The sequence below is a fragment of the Jaculus jaculus genome, chromosome 1 (assembly GCF_020740685.1).
Source record: "Jaculus jaculus isolate mJacJac1 chromosome 1, mJacJac1.mat.Y.cur, whole genome shotgun sequence".
Lineage (NCBI taxonomy): Eukaryota > Metazoa > Chordata > Mammalia > Rodentia > Dipodidae > Jaculus > Jaculus jaculus.
The window spans coordinates 300,547,646-300,569,439 of NC_059102.1; the positions used below are offsets into that span (position 1 = coordinate 300,547,646).

The 21,794-nt window shown below is 42.7% G+C and overlaps 1 protein-coding gene across 1 annotated transcript in view; it reads right to left on the reverse strand.

Annotated features, from left to right (window-relative positions):
• Brinp2 (BMP/retinoic acid inducible neural specific 2) overlaps positions 1–21,794 on the reverse strand; it is a 108,660-nt gene that overhangs the window by 48,796 nt on the left and 38,070 nt on the right. Inside the window, exon 2 of the mRNA XM_004658762.3 lies at positions 4,692–5,036. Within this exon, the coding sequence (XP_004658819.2) occupies positions 4,692–4,960 (269 nt within the window). The 5' untranslated portion in view covers positions 4,961–5,036. The remainder of the gene's footprint in view (positions 1–4,691; positions 5,037–21,794) is intronic.

Here is a 21,794-nt window from a genome sequence, read left to right on the forward strand (position 1 = left end):
TTAAATGGTTCATCATAGCGGCTTGGGTTTGTTCCAATCCCATGATTATCTCTCTATTAAAACCTTAATACAAAAAGAAATAAAAAAACAGACTGTTCATTACTTTGATTTGTAGCACAAAAGGAATGGAACATTACTGCTAGAGCATTTCAAGAAACCATATTTACATTTGCATCAGCTCAATTTAGGGGCCTGATAGGGTTGTGCGTTATGATAAAGATGCACTTAGCAGTCAAAGGGAAGTGGAGTGGTCTAGAGTAATGAGGAAGAGACTTCAAGTCAGGAGCCCTGAGTGCTATTTCTGGCTGTGACTGGCTACCTCTCTGACCTTGAACAACTGTGTTTCATTGCCTAAAACCCTAATAGTACTCATATGCCTTGTAGCATGGCTATGAGAGGTTCGGCACTTAAGTGTTTTTTGTAGTGGGGCTATGGAGTGAAGCACAAGAGAGGGCACTTGGGGGTCACAAATGGTACCGAAGACAGGAGATCAACTCCTCCAGCTCTTACCACTAGCCTATGTAGAAATGGTGTCTGAGAAGTGCTGGTTTCTCAGCTTCTGCTCTAACAGGGCAAAATGACATGCTGAGAGGTTAGTCAGTGGAATTTTAGAGCTTGTGGATGAGATGTTTCAGGCAATTCTTAGCCAGAGATCAAATCAGCTCCTCTTACCAGTACTCCTGAGACAATATGTTTCATTCCTGGGACCAGACAGCCAGCAGTGAGCAGCTCTGAAGACATGTCACTCAGCCAGCCCTGATTGTGAGAGCAAGAACTAGATCCATGGCAGCTCTCACACATGCTGAAAGCCATCTTATTCCTTCTCTAGCCCTTAAGAGGTGGCCATTAAGAGAATTCATCTGAGAATACTCAATTGTTCTTCAGTTGAGAACCTCTCTCACCTAGATTGAGGGGTAAGGGCTAATATGCCTAAAAATGACAAACAGGAGAATGTTTCTCCTTCTTCTAATATAGGTTGCCTTATGCTAAGACCTCAGCAGACATAATAATAATAATAATAATAATAATAATAATAACACCCATAGCTCCCACCTAATTACCATTCATGCATATACTAGTATTTACTGAGGACAATCTAATGATAGTAGGTAATATTCATCATTATACTGCCATTCAAGTACTAACCAGGCCTGACCCTGCTTTGCTTCTGAGATCGGAAGAGATCCTGGCAAGTTCAGGGTGGTACCACCATGGACTATTGGACATTTTTTCTAAGTGCCCTACATCAGCTAACTCATTTACTTTTCACATCAGTCCTTAGGTGGGCACAGTTAATGTCCCCATTTAACAAACAAGGAAATTGGAGAATAGGAACATTAGGCAACTTGCCCAACATCATATTGCTTGCTTGTAGGATCTAACTCCAGGACTAGAACCCAGACTCCCAGATTTCCATCCTTAAGCATCTATACCTATAGAAAACAAATACATAATATAATGAACAACTCTGTCTGGAAGTCTGTAGTCCTAGACAGAATATAGATATTCTTTAATGACTAGACATCTTTAATAAAAGAAGGACCTATGATATCCAATTGAGAATAGATGAGATTAAGGTTTTAGTAGTACAACTTTGCCATCAAATAGGTATGGTCTCTCAGCATCAGAAAAGGAAGGAAGGCCCCTCTCCTGTGGGATAAAGAGAGTTTCAAGTAATTCTGCAACAAGTATTCCAACTCTACTGGAAAGTCTTATTATTTTCCTATCACAATCTAACCCTCTTTTTTATGTGGAAGGCATATATAGATACCAACTAATTTCTGTGCACCAAAAGCTTCTTTAAAGAAAGACTTACACTATTTGGGACCCAGTAGTTATGCACAAAGCCTTTCTAGTACTGTCTGTCAGCTTTTTATTTTCTGCCCTTTTGGACAGTTGGGGAGAAATTTGAGGATGACTCAACGTATATTTACCAGTTTCCCGTGACCTGCTGTAGTCAGCATAAGGTCCTGAATGCTCTAAAGGCAGCTTCTACTGGATATCAAAGAGTAAGGGCACATCAGAATCCTTCAACGGGATACTATAGAACCCTAAAATATCTACAAAACCACCATTTTTGTTAAATCACTGAAGGAGAAACTCCCAGAATGCTCTTGGAGCAGTCATGTGTGACCATTCTCCTCTCACCCCCACAAATCTTAATACTGCATTCCTGTCAGAATGACTGGTTACTGTTTCCCCAAGTACAGGTTCATGTGCAATAACTGACCCCAGAGAAGCAGAACAGCACAGTGTAAGAGCTTGTCACATTAAATGATCAGAAAACCATTACCACCTGATAGAATGGTTGATGGTGCAGAAGTGATTACAGACATTCCCCACAGGCCAGCTTTGAGCTGCTACCCAGGCATTAACTGGCTGCCAGGCTGTCCAGACTTGGGCTGGGGCTTAGTGAGGAAAATATCTGCCGAGGGGAGAAGGAAACTCATGGTTTGGTCCATCCCTTTTCTGTACTCTTTGAAGTGGATAGTGGTGTTAGGATGGCCAGTATTATATTAGTTCCACTATACTTTTGAAAATAATTATTTTTGTGATATTACAGTGCTCCTGTGAGATATGGGATGAAACAAAAAGTATAAGGTAAGTTAAATATAATTTGACTGGACTGGAAGAATTCTCCATTTTAAACACATTCTAAAGTTGATATCCATATTTTTGTTGTTGTTGAATGGTGAAAGACATTCATTGACAAAGATTATCCTACATTTGCCTCATAGAAAATCTGTGAGGGATGTGTCTGGAATCATATGTGGTTACTGAACATTGACTTCACCGTCTATTCTATACTTCTGTTGAGCTGCTTTCACCCAAGGAGGTGTGAACTCAGCCAGTTCTCACCTGAGTAAACTGCTTTCTTCCTTGGAGAGTCTATGTGAATTTATGCTATAGCCCTATAAGTGTGATGAGGACAAGACACCAAAGCAGGGAGTGTGAACTTCAGTCATTACCAGAACCAGGAACAAGTTGGAATGAAACATAGTGGCCAAAACAGAGATATGGAAAGGCTGTTCATGAGCTCCAGATTGCATTTCCATATACCCCTCAACTTTCTGGTACTACTGCCTTTATCTGCATCCAAGAGTGGGAACTGTGTATCCTGGAAATGGATTCTATATGTGGCTATGTGCTTCCCAGTTCAGAACCTTCCTGTGCAGAGTACTCTTAGACTTTATTTCTGAGACCCCATATTAACCTGAACAGATTGTTAAATTACTACAAATGTTATTTTAAAGACTCCCAGGAAAAGACTAGCTCTAAGTACTTCTTTAAGAACTCAGAGTCTGACTACCTAGGAGTTAAGCCTGGTTCCATAAGTTACTACATGCATGTTCTCTGGCAAGTTGTAAAATTTCTTTGGGCCTCCATTTTCTTCTTTTTAAAAATATTTTATTTTTATTTATTTGACAGAAAGAGGGAGAGAGAGAGAGGATGGGCATGCCAGGGTCTCCAGCCACTGCAGATGAACTCCAGACGTGTGCATCTGGCTAACGTGGGTCCTAGGGAATCAAACTTGGGTCCTTTGGCTTTGCAGGCAAACACCTTAATCACTAAGCCATCCCTCCAGCCCGGACCTCCATTTTCTGATCTCTGAAAGGGTCATTGGAAAAATTAAACAAGGTAACTTATCTAAGTCTTGAGACTAGACTTTAAAATGTTCATAGGAGTAGAAATACATACAGACAAACTGTTAATAATAGCAATGTCTAAATACTGAGACTTTGTGGTTTTAGTTTTCATTTTGTGTTTTTCTATGTTTTGTTCTATATTTAAATGAATAGAAAAGTTAAATGTCTTTAGATATAGAAAAAAAAAAAAAACAGTACACTGCCTAGGTTGTCTAAAGTTGCCTTTAACACAGGTAAAATAAGATGAAAAGGAAAAATGCAAAACAGCAGCAAGTAGGCAGAGGGCTCCGGAGGAAGTTTGAAATCAGGAACATGCCTGTGGGAGCCTACAGGCTGGCTGTGTCACACAGCTTGAAAACCTGGAGGGACATCCATGTTTGAAGTCCTGATCCAGTAGTCAGGAATGTGTGTTGAGCTTCTCCATGTCTCATGGACCAGAAAGGATTCAAGTTTTTGAATTTCAGTTCCCAAACTCCTGGATATGGGCTTCGATTTGGGAGGGTACAGCCCCTTCCCATGGCCAAAGAGATGCACAGGTTGTGTGGACCAAGGTGAGGGACAGTCTGTCCTCAACCCTGAGGGCCCCCCCAGACTTCTGAGGTTGGAGTTGAAGCTGCCCTTCCTTCATTTGCATGGCTAAGTAATCACAACTCATACCACTGTCTAACTTATTAGCTAAAATCCTGCCCCAGCATTTGACTCTGACCTCCCACAACAGCATGGGCCACGTGCTGACTTCATGCTGCCTAATTTGTCCTCAATTTATAAGCAGTGCAATCTATAAATAGAAACCCTTTTGCTAGGTCCCCAGGAGACATCAGCAGGTTTTATTTAGCTTGTGTGTGTTTTCTTGCTTTTTTTTTTTTTTTTTTTTTTTTTAATGGCAGGCTAATCTCCCTGCTGGTGTTTCTCCAGCCTTCAGCTTTGGTTCAGTTTGTGGGCGTTCTAGCTGGCTTAGGGCTCGAGGCTGGCCCACTTTGCATGGCACTGGCTCGATTAAACTCCGAAGGAGGCCCCCGGCTCTGTCATGGAGCTTCCACTCACCTGTAGATCCTGTACCTGGTGGTGAAGCCTTGGCGGTACCTTTCCATGAAGTCAGCATATTCCTGTGCGCGGTGGAAGGGACCCCGGTCTGTGAGAAGCCAGTCCAGTGGGGCCTGACCAGACAAAGAGGCATGCTGCTCTGGGATCACAGCGGCTGCCGTGGCCGACACAGCTAGCACCCACCCGGGCAGACCCAATGCCAGCAGGACTGCCCATGGGGCTGCCGCTGGCCGAAGCCCTCTAAACCGAGAGCTGTACTGCCACCTCATGCTTCTCCCGGGCGGTTGGTTTCTTCATTCTCTCGCCACGCTATCCCACTCCGCGCTGCTCCTCCAGGGCTCAGAACTAGAAAGGCAATAAAGGAAGTGTGAGTTGGACACAAGGCTGTATCCCGTGGGACTGTCTTTGTGCATTGCATGCAACTGGGCAGGGCCCACCTGGTAACCTTTCACCCTGGTGACAAAAATGCAAAGTGGGCATAAGGCACTGAGCTGAGCACTCACTGTCTGTTATTTGATTTAGTTCCTCAGACACACACCTATGAAGAGACACTATTAACGGCATTTTATTGATGAGAAGAGGGGGCTTAGTTATATTAAGACAGTAGCTTATGTTCACACAACTCTCGGGAAGAAAAACATTATTTGAGGTCAGGAGATGTGAATGCCAACCCTTATGTTACTTCCACCTTTCCTCCTTTTCTACCTGGACTCACTGGGTGACACTTCTATCTTTCTCTTAAGAATGTTCATATGTTTCTGTAATTGCCTCATGGACTGATGGAGAAATCCATGTCTTCAAATGGAGAACTGTGGGACAGGAAAGTAGCTCTATTCCATTCTTTCCCATGGACACCATGAGGCTGGGAGATCTTAAACAAATCACTTTCATCTCTGGGTTCAAGATAGCTCTAGAAGTGAAGACTATTGGCTCAATGATATCTAAGATCTCTTCCAGGTTGAGCATCCAACCTGTTCTTTTATTGAAGGCTCACTCTCTCTCCTCAGCAGTTAGCATGAGAGCCCCGCTGTGCCTCACTGTTTTACTCCTTTATCTCAGCTCCCGAGAGCACAGAATAGGCCTTCAGACATCCCTACGAAGGAATGGATGGGGACCTGCCTTGCCTTCTCTGATTTGGAGGGAAGATGCCAGGAAAGAAGTAAGATTTTGGCCTTTGCAATTCCTGGCTGCCTTGTGACTCATGCAGGCTCTCATTTCCAGTGCTTACACTTTGTCTAAGGACAACTTGTCACCTTTATCAGCCTCCAGGCAGATGCAAGGGATCGTTCAGTACTGTAGGGATTCCTGGAATTGGAGTCATTTCTTCAATCTTTAATTTCTAGCCCATGCTGTCAGCGCCTGTCCATGTCCCCTCGCCAGCACCACTTCAGTGACTGCCAGAATGACTTCTAACTCCCAGTACCTGTAATTCATGGCTTAAAGATTTTCTCTGGCTGCCAATGCTCAGATAGGCTGCCTGTGGCTAAGGCAAGGGTGTTAATTCTTTGGCACTTCTAGTCTCCCGCAAGGGCAAGCAGAGGGTTTCTGTACCTAATTCATGCTCCTTTTCAAAGTCACTCTAGGCATTCTGAGATGGCTTTAGCTCACAAACCACTGTACTTTCCAGGGATCATAGAATCCAGAAGGGTCTGTTTGAGTTAAGCATGAATCATGAAATTCACAGCTTCAAAAGGTCAGCAGAGTCTGAAAGACCTAGGCCTCAACGTTTTACAAGATGGTCTCCAAGGTCCCTGTGCATAAAGAATTAAAAGATAGGAGCAGGGCTGGAGAGATGGCTTAGTGTTTAAGGTCCTTACCTGCAAAGCCAAAGGACCCAGGTTCAATTCCCCAACACCCATGTAAGCCAGCTGCACAAGGTGAAACATGCATCTGGAGTTCATTTTCAGTGGCTGGAGGCCATGACATGACCATTCTCTCCTTCTTTCTTTCACCTCTCTCTCTTAAATAAATGAAATAAAAATATTTTTTAAAGATAGGAGCATAATAGGGTGGACATCCAGACTCAACCCCTCACTCCAGCTGGTGGGCATTGATCTCTACCTATATACTGAGCCATTCTTAGATGTCTCCCCCAGTCACAAAGTTCATTATATAGGAATTCTTATTATAAGATTACATTGTGATGGGATTCAATGGAATTGAGCTAGGAAAACACAGAGGCAGAATATAAAATTTGGTCTGGCTCCACATTCAAACCTTGCCAAAGAGAGTTATGCTGGCTAAGAACCAGACCACAGGTAAGAGAGATGGCTGTTTAATGAACTTGCTGAGAGGAGGACTAAAAGAACAGAGGCACCTGCTACCTCACATCCCTTCAGATCTTAAAACATGATACAATTCTCATCACAGACTAACTTGGTAAGGCTGGAATATTTTATATATGCTATACAGAACTTAGTTCCACTCGGATTAAAAAGTTAAATATAAAAAAATAAAATCACAGAAAGAAGGAAAATCCTGAAGTGTTTTATAATAAGCATGCATTAGCACGGGAAAAAAGATTTAAAACTAAAAAAAGGAACCCTCCTTGCACATGGAGGGAGTAGGCATTTTTTATATGGAAACAATTTGATAAGGATGCCCAAAATATTTTTCCTTTGATCATTCACATATTCATCTATTCAAGAAACATAAATTGAGAACTCCTGAGTGCCAGACATTACACTCAGCATTGACAATACAGGAACAAGTGCTTATTATATTACCTGAAATTCTACCATCAGTGATGAATTCCTTTTACAAAATATCATTGTGTTTTCTAAAGGCACACTGGAAGGATGGTGAGGCTGTTCATCTAGGAGGCTGTGGCTACATGACCTCAGAGGCCATCACAATGCACAGTGAGCTGGAACTCCTTAGCCATGGGCGGAGAGAACTATGCAAGGCAGGACCCTAAAGGAACCTTATGTGTTCTATGAGCCTCTGCTCAGGCTCTGAACAGTCCTGTCACCTCAAGTGTGGACAGGGCCTGGGAGTCAGGTGAGATGTCCTTCTCCTGACCAAGCTGCTACACAGCTGACTCTCTGAGTCAAAGATCTGATGAATGCACTGTGTAAAGGCCCAGAAAGCCACGTGCTGAGGGCAAGGACTAATGGATACCGTGAGCCATATCCTTGGCGGGCCAGGTCTAATCAGGTGACACTTTAGAAGAAAATAAAATGTTACAGGCATGGTGTCCAGCCGGCCAACCAGAGAACAAAAACAGCTTTTCTATGAAGGGCCTAGGGAAGCCACACAGCCAGAAACCCGTGGGAGCTTATAGCAACTTCCAGCCAGCAACTGGCAAGCAAAAGAAAAGGAAACTCAAGCCATACAACTGCAGAGAAATAAGTTCTGCCAATAGTCATGAGAGCTTAGAAGAGGTTCCTGCACCCTAGATAAAAGTTGCCTCCCTGTCCTGCACCTTGAGTTCAGTGCGATGACAGCCAGAACAAAGGTTTCAAACAAACTTGCACCCAGACCCCCGAATCACAGAACTAGTGAGGTAAGTTTATATTCTATTATGGGGTTTGTTGCTCAGTCATAGGAAAAGAATGTGGACACTTGAAAAGCTTCCCTGCTGGGCGTGGTGGCGCACACCTTTAATCCCAGCACAGGCAGAGCTAGGAGGATCACCTTGAGTTTGAGGCCACCCTGAGACTTCATAGAGAATTCCAGGTCAGCCTGAGCTAAAGTGAGACCCTACCTCGAAAAACCAAAAAAGCAACAACAACAAAAAAGCTTCGCTGTCTTCTCCCATCCCACCTGGGGTTTGGACAGGTGAGAAGTTCTTCATAGTCCCCAGGAAAGACAAACTGTTACTCACTGTAAGATGTTAACAGAGTATTTTCTCCATATTGATACTGATCATCTCTCATCTACGCTCTCATAACACACACTCCCTTACCTAATTAATGGACCCTTCAAAGGCAGAGGCCATGTCTTGGTTTTTGTCATCTCACCGAGCAGGTAGTCAGTTCTCACGCATATTCTTGGCATCGCACTCTCCACCTTTCACCAAGGAGTGTCTGTGAGCAGGCAGCAGCCACTTCGCCTCTTGGCAAGTGGCCCCTATGCTGGTGGCCTAGGCAGCCACCACCTCAGATGCTGAGTGAGGGCTTCCTCAGGACAGGTGAGCCTCTGCTGGAAAAGGAAGCTGTGGCTCTTTAAAAGAAGCGAGCTGTATGCAGTGTGCTTTGTGTGTAATTACGCTTCTTCAGAACTCACAATGTGCTGGGACCTGCCTGGTTTCAGGAATATCAGCTTGAGAATCAAACGATTTTGATTGCTGGGCCAAGTCTGCTGAGCACAGCAAGAACGCCTCAATTCAGAGCTCGGTGCTCCTCAGAAAACCTGGCCTGGGAATCACACGCTTTCCACTTCAGTGGTTTTCCTCAGGATCTGAAGACATTTTGACTATCAAAAAAAAAAAAAAAAAAAAATCTCTTTTTTAAGAAAGGAGAGTTTTAAACGAGTTTCCAAACTTTCTTTTAAAAAAAGTCCCTAGAACATGTTCCTTCACTAAAAAAAGAAAAATGACAAAATAATTGCTGTGTTGACAGTTATATAAAAATCAGACTTTTGAAGGGAACAGCTTTTGGACATTTCCTGTTTTTTTTTTTTTCTCTTCTTCTTCTTCACAGTAATATCACTAGAAAATTTGTAACAGCAAATTTTGTCAAGCAAATTTTAGCTGCCTAAATCCTCACAACTTTTGAGGGGTAGCATTAATATGCAAGATGAAACAATTAGCACCTTCTCTAGCATGCTCCATTTTCTGCTTCGTCTTAGAGCTACCTGTCCAAGTAAGCCTCTATCTTAGCTGTTAGGATGATAATTCACTAGTTGAACTAGCTCCTTGACAATAAATATAAATTTACCTGGAAAACTCTGCAATTTCCGTTCACCATACTTAAGGCTTTTTTACACCTTGGCAAGTCAGCTTTGTGCCAAAGGTACACATACAACAAGCCACACGTTTGCCTTGGTTTAGTACATTAGCACCAATCTGTCCTTTAAGTCATGTTAAATGGGTCACACTTTTGTCAATAGAGAAAATCAAGTATAGATGAGGCTACACAAGAAGTGGGTAGTACAGTATTCAAAATGGTAGCCACTACTCCAGTTATTACCCAGTGGAGGACATTTTGGGAATAGAAATTTTGTGTTTTCCTGATGTTTTCAGTCTCCACTTATGCTTGCTTGCTGTAGACAGTTCTACAATGCTGGGCTCAGCATATAACCAAGCTCATTTTCTGGGAGGAAGGGATTTATTTAAAGCTTACAGATCCTGGGGAAGTTCCATCTATGGTAGATGAAGCTGGTTCCTCCAACTTTTCTGATACTTTGGGCTGGAATTCAGCTTCACAGGCAGGGACACATCCCATGCATCAGGAGTCTGCCTGCTAAGGGCTGAAGGTACAAAGTCAATTTTAATAAAACACCTGAGCCTGCGGAGGCCGTACATTCAAACTACCACACTTGGTGTGTCAAGAGATGGAGAAATTAGGGTTCAAGGCATTATCTGTTTGGGTAAAGTCTAGGCAAATGAAGTAGATAAAAAAAGTTACTGAAAATTATTATAGGGCTGGAGGCCTAGCTCAGTGGCAGAGTACTTGCCTAATATGTGTAAATCTGTGTGCTTAATCCTCAGCAATGGGGGGAGGGAGTATAAGACAGTTCAGTGTTTATCTAAACTAAGTTAAGGTGTGAGAAAAGTAGTATAATTAGCAAAGCTATCAATGTTAGTTATCATTAATAACATTAGTATAAACCATTTAATACACATGTGACAGCTACTACTTATGGGGCATGGATGACAAAATCACCCCTTACAGCAGGGGAGAATACTGAGGCTGGGCGTGGATGAATGGAGTACAGAGGAAATATGCATGTCAGTTACAGGCCCAGGTGTTACTGCACCAGTTCTGTGACTTACAGCTATAAAAAACAGCTGCTTTGTCACTTACAAGTTAGTGCCTGTAGGCAAGGCACTTTCCTCTGGGAGCCTCATTTCAGTCATCAGTAAAATGATTTAGGAGGCACAACGAGCCCCATAATCCTACTCAATGCTGAAATTCCATAATTCTATGCAAATATAAGAGGCGGGCATATAAGGTAGAGGCAGTTTGACTTCAGGCTTCTGTGGAAAAGAAGCGGTGTGCTTCAGGAAGAGTGAAGCCGAGGAGAAGTGAGGTATAAAGCAGAAACTTCTGCCTGCCGGAGCAATTGCATTTCATAAAATGATTAGCCAGTGACATTAAATAAGTTTTCGAGCCATTTAAGTGGTTAATGGGCCAACTCTATTGAGGAGATGTTTTCTTCAATAAATCTGAGGGTGTCAGTGTTTGAAAAAAGAAACACAGAAGTGTTATTTGTTCTTGTCATACATCACATACTGATGACAAAACTGTTTTTCCTAGAAAGTGGGTACAGGCAGGAGAAATGACAGAATGTTCTTAAGGACAAGGTTAGATGTGGGGATGCTATCTCTTCCATCAAGGACTGGCTCCTTCCCTCTGTTGGGCTGATCTGTCAGACTCACCATGCATACTTTGTAACATGCTTGTGGGTACACTTCCCAGAGCCGCAGAAATGCCCAACATTTCTCCAGCTGGAGTTCCCGCAGGCATGGCATACCTATTGCCACTGTCCTCCTGGGCTCCACGACATGCCTTTCAGTTTTACCCCCAGGACTGGCATAGATCTGATGAGCTAAATTTGCTGCTATACCTCACTGCTAGTCAAGAAATGACTAGTTGAAGAGGCACAAATCTTCCCCGTATTGAATCAGGTCAGCAATATTAATGACTATTTATGCAAAGGGAAGAGCTAATCATAATTACTATTTACTAAATGCTCTTACATTAATTTGAGACCTTTAGGAGGGAAGGCAGAGAGAGGCGAAGGGGCTCTCCAGAGGACACGCCACAAGAAGGCAGAAACAATACTGAGATATTCTGACTCTGAGGCCTATAACTTGCCTCCCTCACCTCTGTCCATCAATCATTAAATCAGTTATTAAGCAATATCTATACTCCATGACTGTGCATGGTAATGGGAGAAAACTTGGTGGATAAGACCTACTCAGCCCTTAACTTCATGGAGAAGGAATGAAACACAGGACTTGAAGATCCTAAAATAAACTTTAAAAATAACCCCATATACACAACACTCACCTACGCATATAACTTTGGTGACATTAGTCCTTGCAGGTTCCATTCCCTTGGGGCCCCAAATCTATAGGCTTTTCCATGTGACAACTAGCCCTTCACTTATCAAGGGCAGAGTCATCTGTCAGTTGCTGAAGTTTCATACTTGCCCGCTGGGTGTCCTTGGTACTTTCCCCGGCCAGACAAGCTAATGACAGGCTGGCCCAGAACTTCATGTGATGAAGCCAGGGTCAGAGTATGTATATAGACTAGGGAGGCCTCTTTGCCCCACAGCCTCCCCTGGGTCAGGAGACTCACCAGAAAAGACAAAGACAGTGTTGCCAATCAAATGAGTCCTCCACAAGTGAATTCGGAAGCTTTTAAAACCACATCGCCATGCAGATCAAAACCACTTCCCTTAAGCCCTTTCCATCGTCCTTCTCCCTGCAGTTCCTGTAGCCTCAAGAGCCAATCTGCCTTCTTTCTCCAGGTCCTGAGATGCTTTGTGAGCTGTTCCAAAGGGAAGTGGCTCCTGGAATAGACTTAAAGACGGGGCAGTATACCTGTGCTATTGAATAGGGCTGTGGGGGATTCAAAGAGCTAGTATTTGTAAAGCCCTCCAAAAGTGTCTGGCCTGTGATGAAAGCTATATGAATTCACTGTGCTTCCCACCCACCCTTGTTTTAAGACAAGTTACTACAGTGAGGAACAGTCCATATATGGATAATATCTTACGTAATGCTGGTTTTTTTGTTCTCTGGTTGTTTACCAGTGAAAAGCCCTCTGGAAAGACAATCTAAACCTTATGTCTTCACAAGAGGTTAGAGATCGCTGGGGGCCTCAATGATACTCCTCCCCTAGTTCTCCACAGCTCCGCAGTGGTAACTGTAATGCTGGGCTCTGGCCAGGGCCTCTTGCAGTCATCTTGTAGTCACCCAGTTTCCCAGCTTTCACTCTGCACCCTTTACCAATTCCTGCCTGGTCTGCACCCTGTCATTGCACCATCCCTGCCTGGTCTGCACCCTGCTATTGTACCATTTCTGCCTGGCCTCTTCCTACAACTGTCCACCGTAACCTTCATCCCTCTTTTCCAAGCTGCATTTCAGAGATAGGTTCTATGTTGAGTCAATAGTTACTTTGCCTTTCTGCACTCTTCCACCCTGACTAGTTTCCACTTGACCTCATCGTGGGACTGGAAACTACTTGATTCAGTGCATCTTAGCAGCCAGGGTATGTGTACTAGTGTGTATAAAGAGAAGGGAGGGAATTGAACAGAAATGGGGAGCAAAGGAAGAAGGGCACTAACAGACTTTAGGTCGCATATTTTCATGTTCAGAAATCACATGTATATTTTGGAAAGTCCTCCAGGAGACTTTGACATAGCTTTATGGTTGAAAGCCATTGATGGCTCTATAGCCATACCAACCTGACACACACCTTACCCCACCTAATCCCAGATGCTAAGCAGAATCACATTGTTACACAGATGGAAAAATTATGGCCACAGAAGTGCAAGGAGTTACTCAAGTTTGCATCGCTGGTGTAGGGCAAAACCAGGAGTGAATTTAGATCTCAATGCTAAACTTAGAGCTTGTTTTATTTCCCTTTCATGTGTTTTGGAGGTAAATTAAAAATTTTAAAGTCTAAAATCCATGGACACCAGAGAACTGCTATCATCATCACCTTCAGTTATGTGTAGACAAGAATTTCTATGGATCAGGCACTGACCAAAACATTTTCCCATATTAATTCATTTAAACTCACAGAACTCTCAACTTAAAGATGATTTAGCTGGGTGTGGTGGTGCATGCCTTTAATCCCAGCACTCGGGAGGCAAGGTAGGAGGATCACCGTGAGTTCAAGGCTACCCTGAGACTACATAGTGAATTCCAGGTCAGCCTGGGCTAGAGTGAGACCCCTACCTCCAAAAGAAAAAAGAAAAAAGAAAAAAGAAAAAAAATATTATTTAATTTCTGGGCAGCAGTAGTGAGGGAGAGCTTTGAGTCAGCCATGTGATCACAATAGTAAACCACCTATACTCTATGTTTCGGTGTGCTGCTCAGTTATGATGTTCAGTAGTTGGGTGTATTCAATGCTTTTGATTTTTTTTTTTTTATTTGAGACATGGTTTATTTATCCCAGGCTGACCTTGCTCTCATTATGCAGCCACTTGAACTTCTGATTCTCTTGCCTCTACCTTCTGAGTGCTAGGATTAGAGATGTGTGCCACCATCCCCAGTTTAGGCAGTGTAGGGATTGAACCCAGGGCTTCATGCATGTTAGGCAAGCACTGTGCTAAATGAGCTACATCCACAGTACTTTAAGTACATTTTCAACTCACAGTGTTCCTAATTTTTTTTCAATATTTTCAAATCCCAGTAGGTCTATCTGAATGTAATTCCATCAAAAGTCAAGGATCATCTGTACTATGCCCATTTTAACAGAGAAGAAAACTCAGGAACAGAGATCTCAGGAATGTTCTCCCAGGGCAGTCCTAGTGCTTCTGAAGGAACCTCCAAACCTAAATGCCACAGCCATCCTTTCATAAAAGGAGCTGCAAACACAGGAGGCTAATCTGCATGCCTTCAGGTCACTCTTACCTAAGCAGTGTTATGAGCTGAGAGAAAACCTAAATTCAAGTACTAAAATAAATTTCCTATCACTTTTCCAACTTAGCCCCCGCATCTATAAAGCTGGTGGCTGCTGCTTAGATAGCCCATAAGCACGTCCTGCAAGAAGTCACTGATGGCTCATGTGTGCTGCTGCCTTAAAACCCTCAAGGGCAGACAGAGTTCCCCAACATGGGCCTGGTGAACAAGCCACATTACAGCTCCCTGGGTATCCGGTCTTACAGTGCTCATGCTTATACCCGTAAGGCCAACTAAGTCTATGTCCATGTGCCCCGGTCTCCTCTTTTCTACCCCACTTCAGAAAGGCCAGATAAGGGGCAAGAAGTTTATTATACCTTGCTGGCTCCTATGCCCAAGCATCAGTTCATGTGCTTCCAGCGTAGGGAGGCCGGCTGTCAAGAATTTCCAGCCCTTTGCTTCATTTTGAGCATCTGCACCACCTGGGATTTCTCTTCATGTCCTCTGACCAACAAGTTTGACTTCTTGTTATCAAGATTTCTGGAACCATGCTATTTGGCTCCTACTGGTGGGCCTGCCCAGCCACTCACCTTTCCTGCATATGGATACTGAAGCTGAGTTCATCACCCACACCCTTAGATGACAGCTGGTTCCATATGTCAAAGAGGAGCCCTTCTCCGACCCTCTATCATGACATGGCTCCCATGGTTTAAGCCCCTGCTTCCTTCCTAGCAGAGCTTCCCTGTGCACACAGAGTAACTGGAGGCCTGCAGAGCCAAAATAAACTAAAGTCAATCACATGGAAATTGCTCATCACCATGCAGGCTGCAAAACTGAGGTGAAACTGACTAGCAACTCACTATTCTAACCTGCAACACTCAGTGCTTCTCTGGTTACTGGCGTTCAGCCAAGCCTGTCAGTGAATCTGAACTTTCAGCACAAGCTCTGCCCATTTGGGCCTTGGCACTGACCAGAATGTACAATGATAATGCCCTGAGCAGCGCCAAACAACACAAAGCTCAGAGTTGCTAGAGATGCAGATGTGACCGGCAAACACATTGTTTCCGGGACTGTGTTTGTAAATATATGAGTTGCCTGACAGCTTGCAGAATTAAATATAGATGCTACATCACAAACTTGAGCTAAAATAAACTATATGCTGCTCAATGAATGTCAATAAGTACACCGAGATTCATTCTCCCCTGTTGCAGCATAGGCCAAGACACCCACTCCTGAGTCCTTCTTTGCTCCCATCTTTTCTTCTTCTTTCCTTCCTTCATTCTTTTCCTCCCTCCATCTTTCTTTCTTCCTTTCAGTTACCCTTTCTTCTTCTTATTGTGATTGGTACTAGTGGGCAGCAAGGGGGAACAGCAGGGTGCAGAGACCAAGGAGTGCCATCCAGAAGATTGCTGCGATGCAGGAAGCATGACGAATTGGCCAGAGTGCGTGTCGGGGTTTACGATGAAGACCTAGGACAGTACCATCGGCCTTTTGAGGTTTCTGACCTTGAAGACACCAATAAGGAAAGAATGACTTAAATGCCCCCGGTCGTCTCCAAAGCCCTTACTGATGGGAAGTACGCTTATCCATCCATCACTGTGAGTCCTCTCACCAGTTCTTGTGACAAATGACTTTCTTCTCTGAGATTGATCTTTCTAGACAACCAGAGCTTATATATTAGCCACCTATTAAATTAATAATGGCAAGTCATCAGAAGTTGGTACTCATACACTAAAATCAGTACCCTAGACAAGTTTCCTGAGGATTCTCATTCAATCTCCAGCTGGAAATGCTTGTTACCATGCACTCTTGGATGTTGATGAAAAACCTGCACTTCATGGCCCAGATCTCAGAGTCCTTACTCTATTGGCTCAAAATGAAGTTGTATTTGGAACACCTACTGTATTGTTCCAAGGGTTTTACTTGTACGAATCACTTTTAATTTATGCAATTGCTAAGTTATTGCCAATTTCATTTGTTGGTTATGTTGCTGTTTAATTATTTAACACCAAATTCTTTCCCAATCACGAATGTACACATAGACTTAGATACACTGCAGTGATTTGCCCACTGTACAGAGGTCCTTGACTAAAATCATTTAAGAGTCCTCAATGGGAAATGAGAGTCATCCTTAAAAACCCAACTTAATTCTGACTTTGATTGCTACAAATTTCTTAAACTTCCTGGCAAATGAAAGACTTTGTAAGGCATAATAATGATCTTGCCATTTCTTTTTAGGAAAGTTAACAAATATTACATGCCTATCCAATTAATGTTTGTACAACAATGAGCATTACATTTAGTCAAGATGTAAAATGAACCAAGGAGCAGGTGGGAAGGAAAGGTTAGAAGACAATGCTTGGATATCCTTAAAGGAAAGGTGTGTAAAAACCCTTGCTATAATTTTCTCCCAGGAAATCCTACTGCTCAAAGTTGCATAAAGACATTTCTATGCTGAAGAGGACTTTGCACCCATCTACAACTCAGGGACAACTGTGGCTCAGATCTGTGACTTCTGAATCACAAGGATGATTTCCAGCTTCATGGTGAATTGTTTCTGTTCCAAATCTTTGAATAGATAGTGTAAGTGAATGGATTACAAATTTTAAATGCAAAATTAAATATTTTGCTTCTCAAATATGTTGGAAACAGGGAATTTACATAAGATAGAACCATCTAATCACTTGTTCCAGTGATTCTCAAGTGTAGAAAGGTAAAGGGTGATTGTGTCTCTAAAGGCCACTGACAATATCTGCAGAAGTTTTTGGTTGTAATAAGTTGGGGGGACAGGCTGCAGCCAGTGGGTTAAGGCTAGTTATGTTTCTGAATGGTCTTGAATGCACAAAACAGCTCTCCACAGCAAATACCTCTCTGATACAAAATGTCAGCACTGAAGAGGAGAAGCCTTCATTAATGCTCAGATTCTAACAAACCTGGACTCATAAGATGTTTCTGAATATGGAAGGCCATTTTTTAGGAAGTTTTTCACACATATATAGTTTCCCAATATACATAATGGTGGCAAATACTCAAAATTGTTTCCTTGTAGGTGTCTAGTTGCATGAGTTCTAGGTTCTCAAAAATCATCAATGGAGCTAATAGAAACATCCTACATATTGAGTGCTTATTTTTCTACTGGGAGCTTCTCAGCAATTTATTTGCCGCAAGACATTATCAATCCATGAAGAATTATTATAAGGAGAATAAAATATTGCTGTGGTTTGAATATAACATGTTGCCTCATAGACTCATGTGTTTGAACACTTGGTCCCCAGCTGATGGTGCTATTTAGGAAGGTTCTGTAACCTTTAGTAGGTGGACCTTGCTGGAGGCAGGGAGTCACTAGGTCCAGGCCTTGATGTTTTATAACCTGGCCCTACTTCCTTTTCACTCTCTGCTTCCTGACTGAATGCAATATGACCAGCAAGTTTCCCACTCCCTGCTGTCATGCCTTTCCTGCCATAACGGAAAGTATCTCCTGGAACTGTCAGTCAAAATAAACCCTTCATGTCTTAAGTTACTTCTTATCAAGTACTTGACCACAGTTATGAAGAAAGTAAGTAATACGGATGCTGAAGCAATAATTTTTTTTTGTCAATTTTCTTCCTGCCCTTCATCATTCTTTCCATACTAATTCAGGCAATCAATGGGCCTATGTGAAGGTGACAACCTAATGTATCTGCCTGGAGATACATGAGGTAGATGGTTGAGTGGAATAACAGCTCACTGGAGTTAGAGACCTAACTACAGATAGGAGGGTTTAGAGAAGAAGGGAATATTTTGAGGAAATGGGAGCCAATGTTCTTATGACCAAAGTGGAGAGTTACAAAATGTGGAAAGACAGAAGGTCTTAGAAATGGAGGTATACATATGACCCAGCTATAGCACTCCTAGGCATATATCCAAAGGACTCATCTCATTTCCTTAGAAGTACGTGCTCAACCATGTTTATTGCTGCTCAATTTATAATAGCTGGGAAATGGAACCAGCCTAGATGTCCCTCAATTGATGAGTGGATAATGAAGATGTAGCACATTTATACAATGGAGTTCTACTCAGCAGTAAAGAAAAATGAAGTTATGAAATTTGCAGAAAAATGGATGGACCTGGAAAGGATTATACTAAATGAGGTAACCCAGGCCCAGAAAGCCAAGCGCCATATGTTCTCTCTCATATGTGGATACTAGCTACAGATGATTGGGCTTCTGTGTGAGAATGAAAATACTTAGTAGCAGAGGCCAGTAAGTTAAAAAGGAGACATAAAGGGAAGAGAAAGGAAGGGAGGAGGGTACTTAATAGGTTGATATTGTATATATGTAAGTACAATGATTGAGATGGGGAGGTAATATGATGGAGAATGGAATTTCAAAGGGGAAAGTGGGGGGGGGGGTGGGGAGGGAGGGAATTACCATGGGATTTTTTTTTTATAATCATGGAAAATGCTAATAAAAATTTTTAAAAAAATTAAAAAAAGAAATGGAGGTATAAGAGATGGCTGTAAATATAGATAAAATATAGAAGGAGATATGGTGAAATGGGTAGATAAACAAATACATGGATAAATAAAAGTTGTACATGTTTATACATATGTGCTAAATATATGGTTTTTCAAGACTTTAGATCAGAAAGAGATATTAGTAGGAAAACCAGTGCAATACAAATAGAGCTTGTATGTTAGATAATATTGTGCCAGTTTTTCTTTAATTCTTTTATAGTTCAGTGTGTGTGCATGTATGTATGTGGTATGTGTGGATGTGTGTGTGCATGTTCATGTGTGGATGGATGCATGTGTGTCTGTGGGTGCATGTGCTCATGTGAGCATTAGCATGTAGAGGCCAGAGGTCAATGCTTAGTGTCTTTCTTAGTTACCCTTCATCTTGGTCTTTGAGACAGGGTCTCACACTTAACCTAGAGCTCACCAATTCAGCCAGATTTCTGGCCTACAAACCACGAGTATCCTCTGGTCTCTGCCTTCTGCTTGGGAAGTGCAGACACTTGCCACCATGCCTGTCTTTTACATGAGTTCTAGTCCTGTAGTCCAGGCTAAGCTCCAACTCACTATATTTTTGAGGATGACCTTGAACTTCTTTTTTTTTAAATTTATTTATTTATTTGAGAGCGACAGACACAGAGAGAAAGACAGATAGAGGGAGAGAGAGAGAATGGGCACACCAGGGCTTCCAGCCTCTGCAAACGAACTCCAGACGCGTGAGCCCCCTTGTGCATCTGGCTAACGTGGGACCTGGGGAACTGAGCCTCGAACCGGGGTCCTTAGGCTTCACAGGCAAGCGCTTAACTGCTAAGCCATCTCTCCAGCCCGACCTTGAACTTCTTATCCTCCACTTCCTGAGTGATAGGAAATTTCCAGAGGTGTTTTTCATATATATATATATGAAATGTAGACATTTTTCATATATATAAGGGTGCATGTGCACATATGTGTACATGAGTGTGGAGGCCAGCAGTTGATAACAGGCATCTTTATCCATCATGTTCCCCTTTATTTACTAAGGTAAGGTCAGTGTCTCTCCCATGAACCCAGAGTTTACTGATTTAGCCAGTCCTCACTAGACAGCTTGCCTGGAGATCCCTATCTCTATCTTCCAAGTGCTGGGTTACAGACGGGCCACCATGTGCACTCAGCATTTACCTGGGTGCTGGTCCTCATGCTTGTACAGAGGACACTTTATCAACTAGGCATCTTCCCAGCCCTGGAATTTTCTAGTTTTAATTGTACCATGTTTATTTAAAATGTTAACATTAGTGAAAACAGGATGAAGGGTACCCAGGAATCCTGTGCTCTTTCTCACCTTTCTATACATGTAAAACCTTCTAAATACAATTTAAAATTAAAGCATACATATACACATTTCCTAGTATGAACACCAACATGAACACCATTCATGCAGTCTTTCCTGGTTCTGTCTATCTTATAACAGACAAGAGCACTCACTGATTCAAGATCCTGGATCCTAAAGGCTTTTCTCCTCTAAAAGGAATTAATAGCTCTCTGGGGAAAATGGATGATCGTGGAAATGAAGCTGTTAAAGAATGAGAGAAGCCGGGGACATCTTTGTATGGCAGAAGTGGTGGTGTGTTGGTTAAATTTTAAAAACCAGGTCTGTGGAGATACAAGCTATCATAACACTTGCCAGTTCCCATGATGTAAATACTCTTGATGTACTTAATTCCCAGCTACCAGCTTGATTTTCTCAGAACTTCACTGAAGCAAGATGGTCAGAGAAGAAGACTCCCCCCCACCGCCCCCACAGCTCAGGGAGCAGATAGCCTGCCAAATGCAGCAGGGAACAACAAAAAGTGGAACTTGAGGACTGACATCTGAGTTTGTAGCTGCATTCACATGCGTGAACACATACATGCATAATATATCACATATCATAGGCACACATACATAAAAATGGGAAAAATTACACTATTTTCTAACTGAAAAGATGAAAAGTAGAGTTACTAGTTTAGAACTGTTCTGTCATCATTATATCATCTGTAGGACTTCTGACAAGACACGAGTCTAGCCGCACTTACTGGAAACCTCAGGCCTCAATCTGAGCAGCTGCTCAGCCAATCTTCCATTTCAACCATCAAGCATCTCACACTTGTTTGCTTCACTGCAAGAAGCAGAGCTGGGTTCAGTGCAAACAAACAGAATCAATCCATCACACTCATTCACAAATGTCACTCCCGAAGCTATGACTGGGCCCCCAGCCTTGCCGTTCTGCCAAGTCTGTAGGCCTGTGCTCAGTCAGTCTTCAGTGGGATGGCCCATGGGAATGCCCAGGGAGATCCTGGAACTGGCATTGGTGACTCAGCAGGAAGGAGCATCCATTCTTCCTATCCATCTTCACTCCACCCTAATGAGCTGATAGAAAGCTGAAACTGCCCTCCTGACATCCCAGCTGGCATGCAGGGCCTCGGGAACAATCACACATGTGCCTTCTGTGCTTGTTGATCACAAGAATTTCAATTAAAGATGCTCTTAGTCCTATGTTTTAAAAAATCTTAACTTAGAATACCCTCCCTCCTACAGGGCCACTGCACAGAGTCTTTCCACAACTAATAGGCACCATGTACACTGTAGTCTAACTGAAGGACATACTAGTTAGATAAGTAGAGCACAACCATCTTGGACAAATGAAATGGCCCATCACTCCCTCCTTGCTACCTCTCAATCCCCCAAATGATCACATAACCTTCCTTTGTCTTGGAGACATAATGAAGTTCTAAAGAGTAGGAAACATATGCAAGGAAAGGCCAGAGGTAAAGCAAAGACCAAAGGTAAATTTGTCTGTGGACATTTCTGGATGCTGTCAATACACCTCGGGTGGAATCCTCTGAGGTGGGTTTCT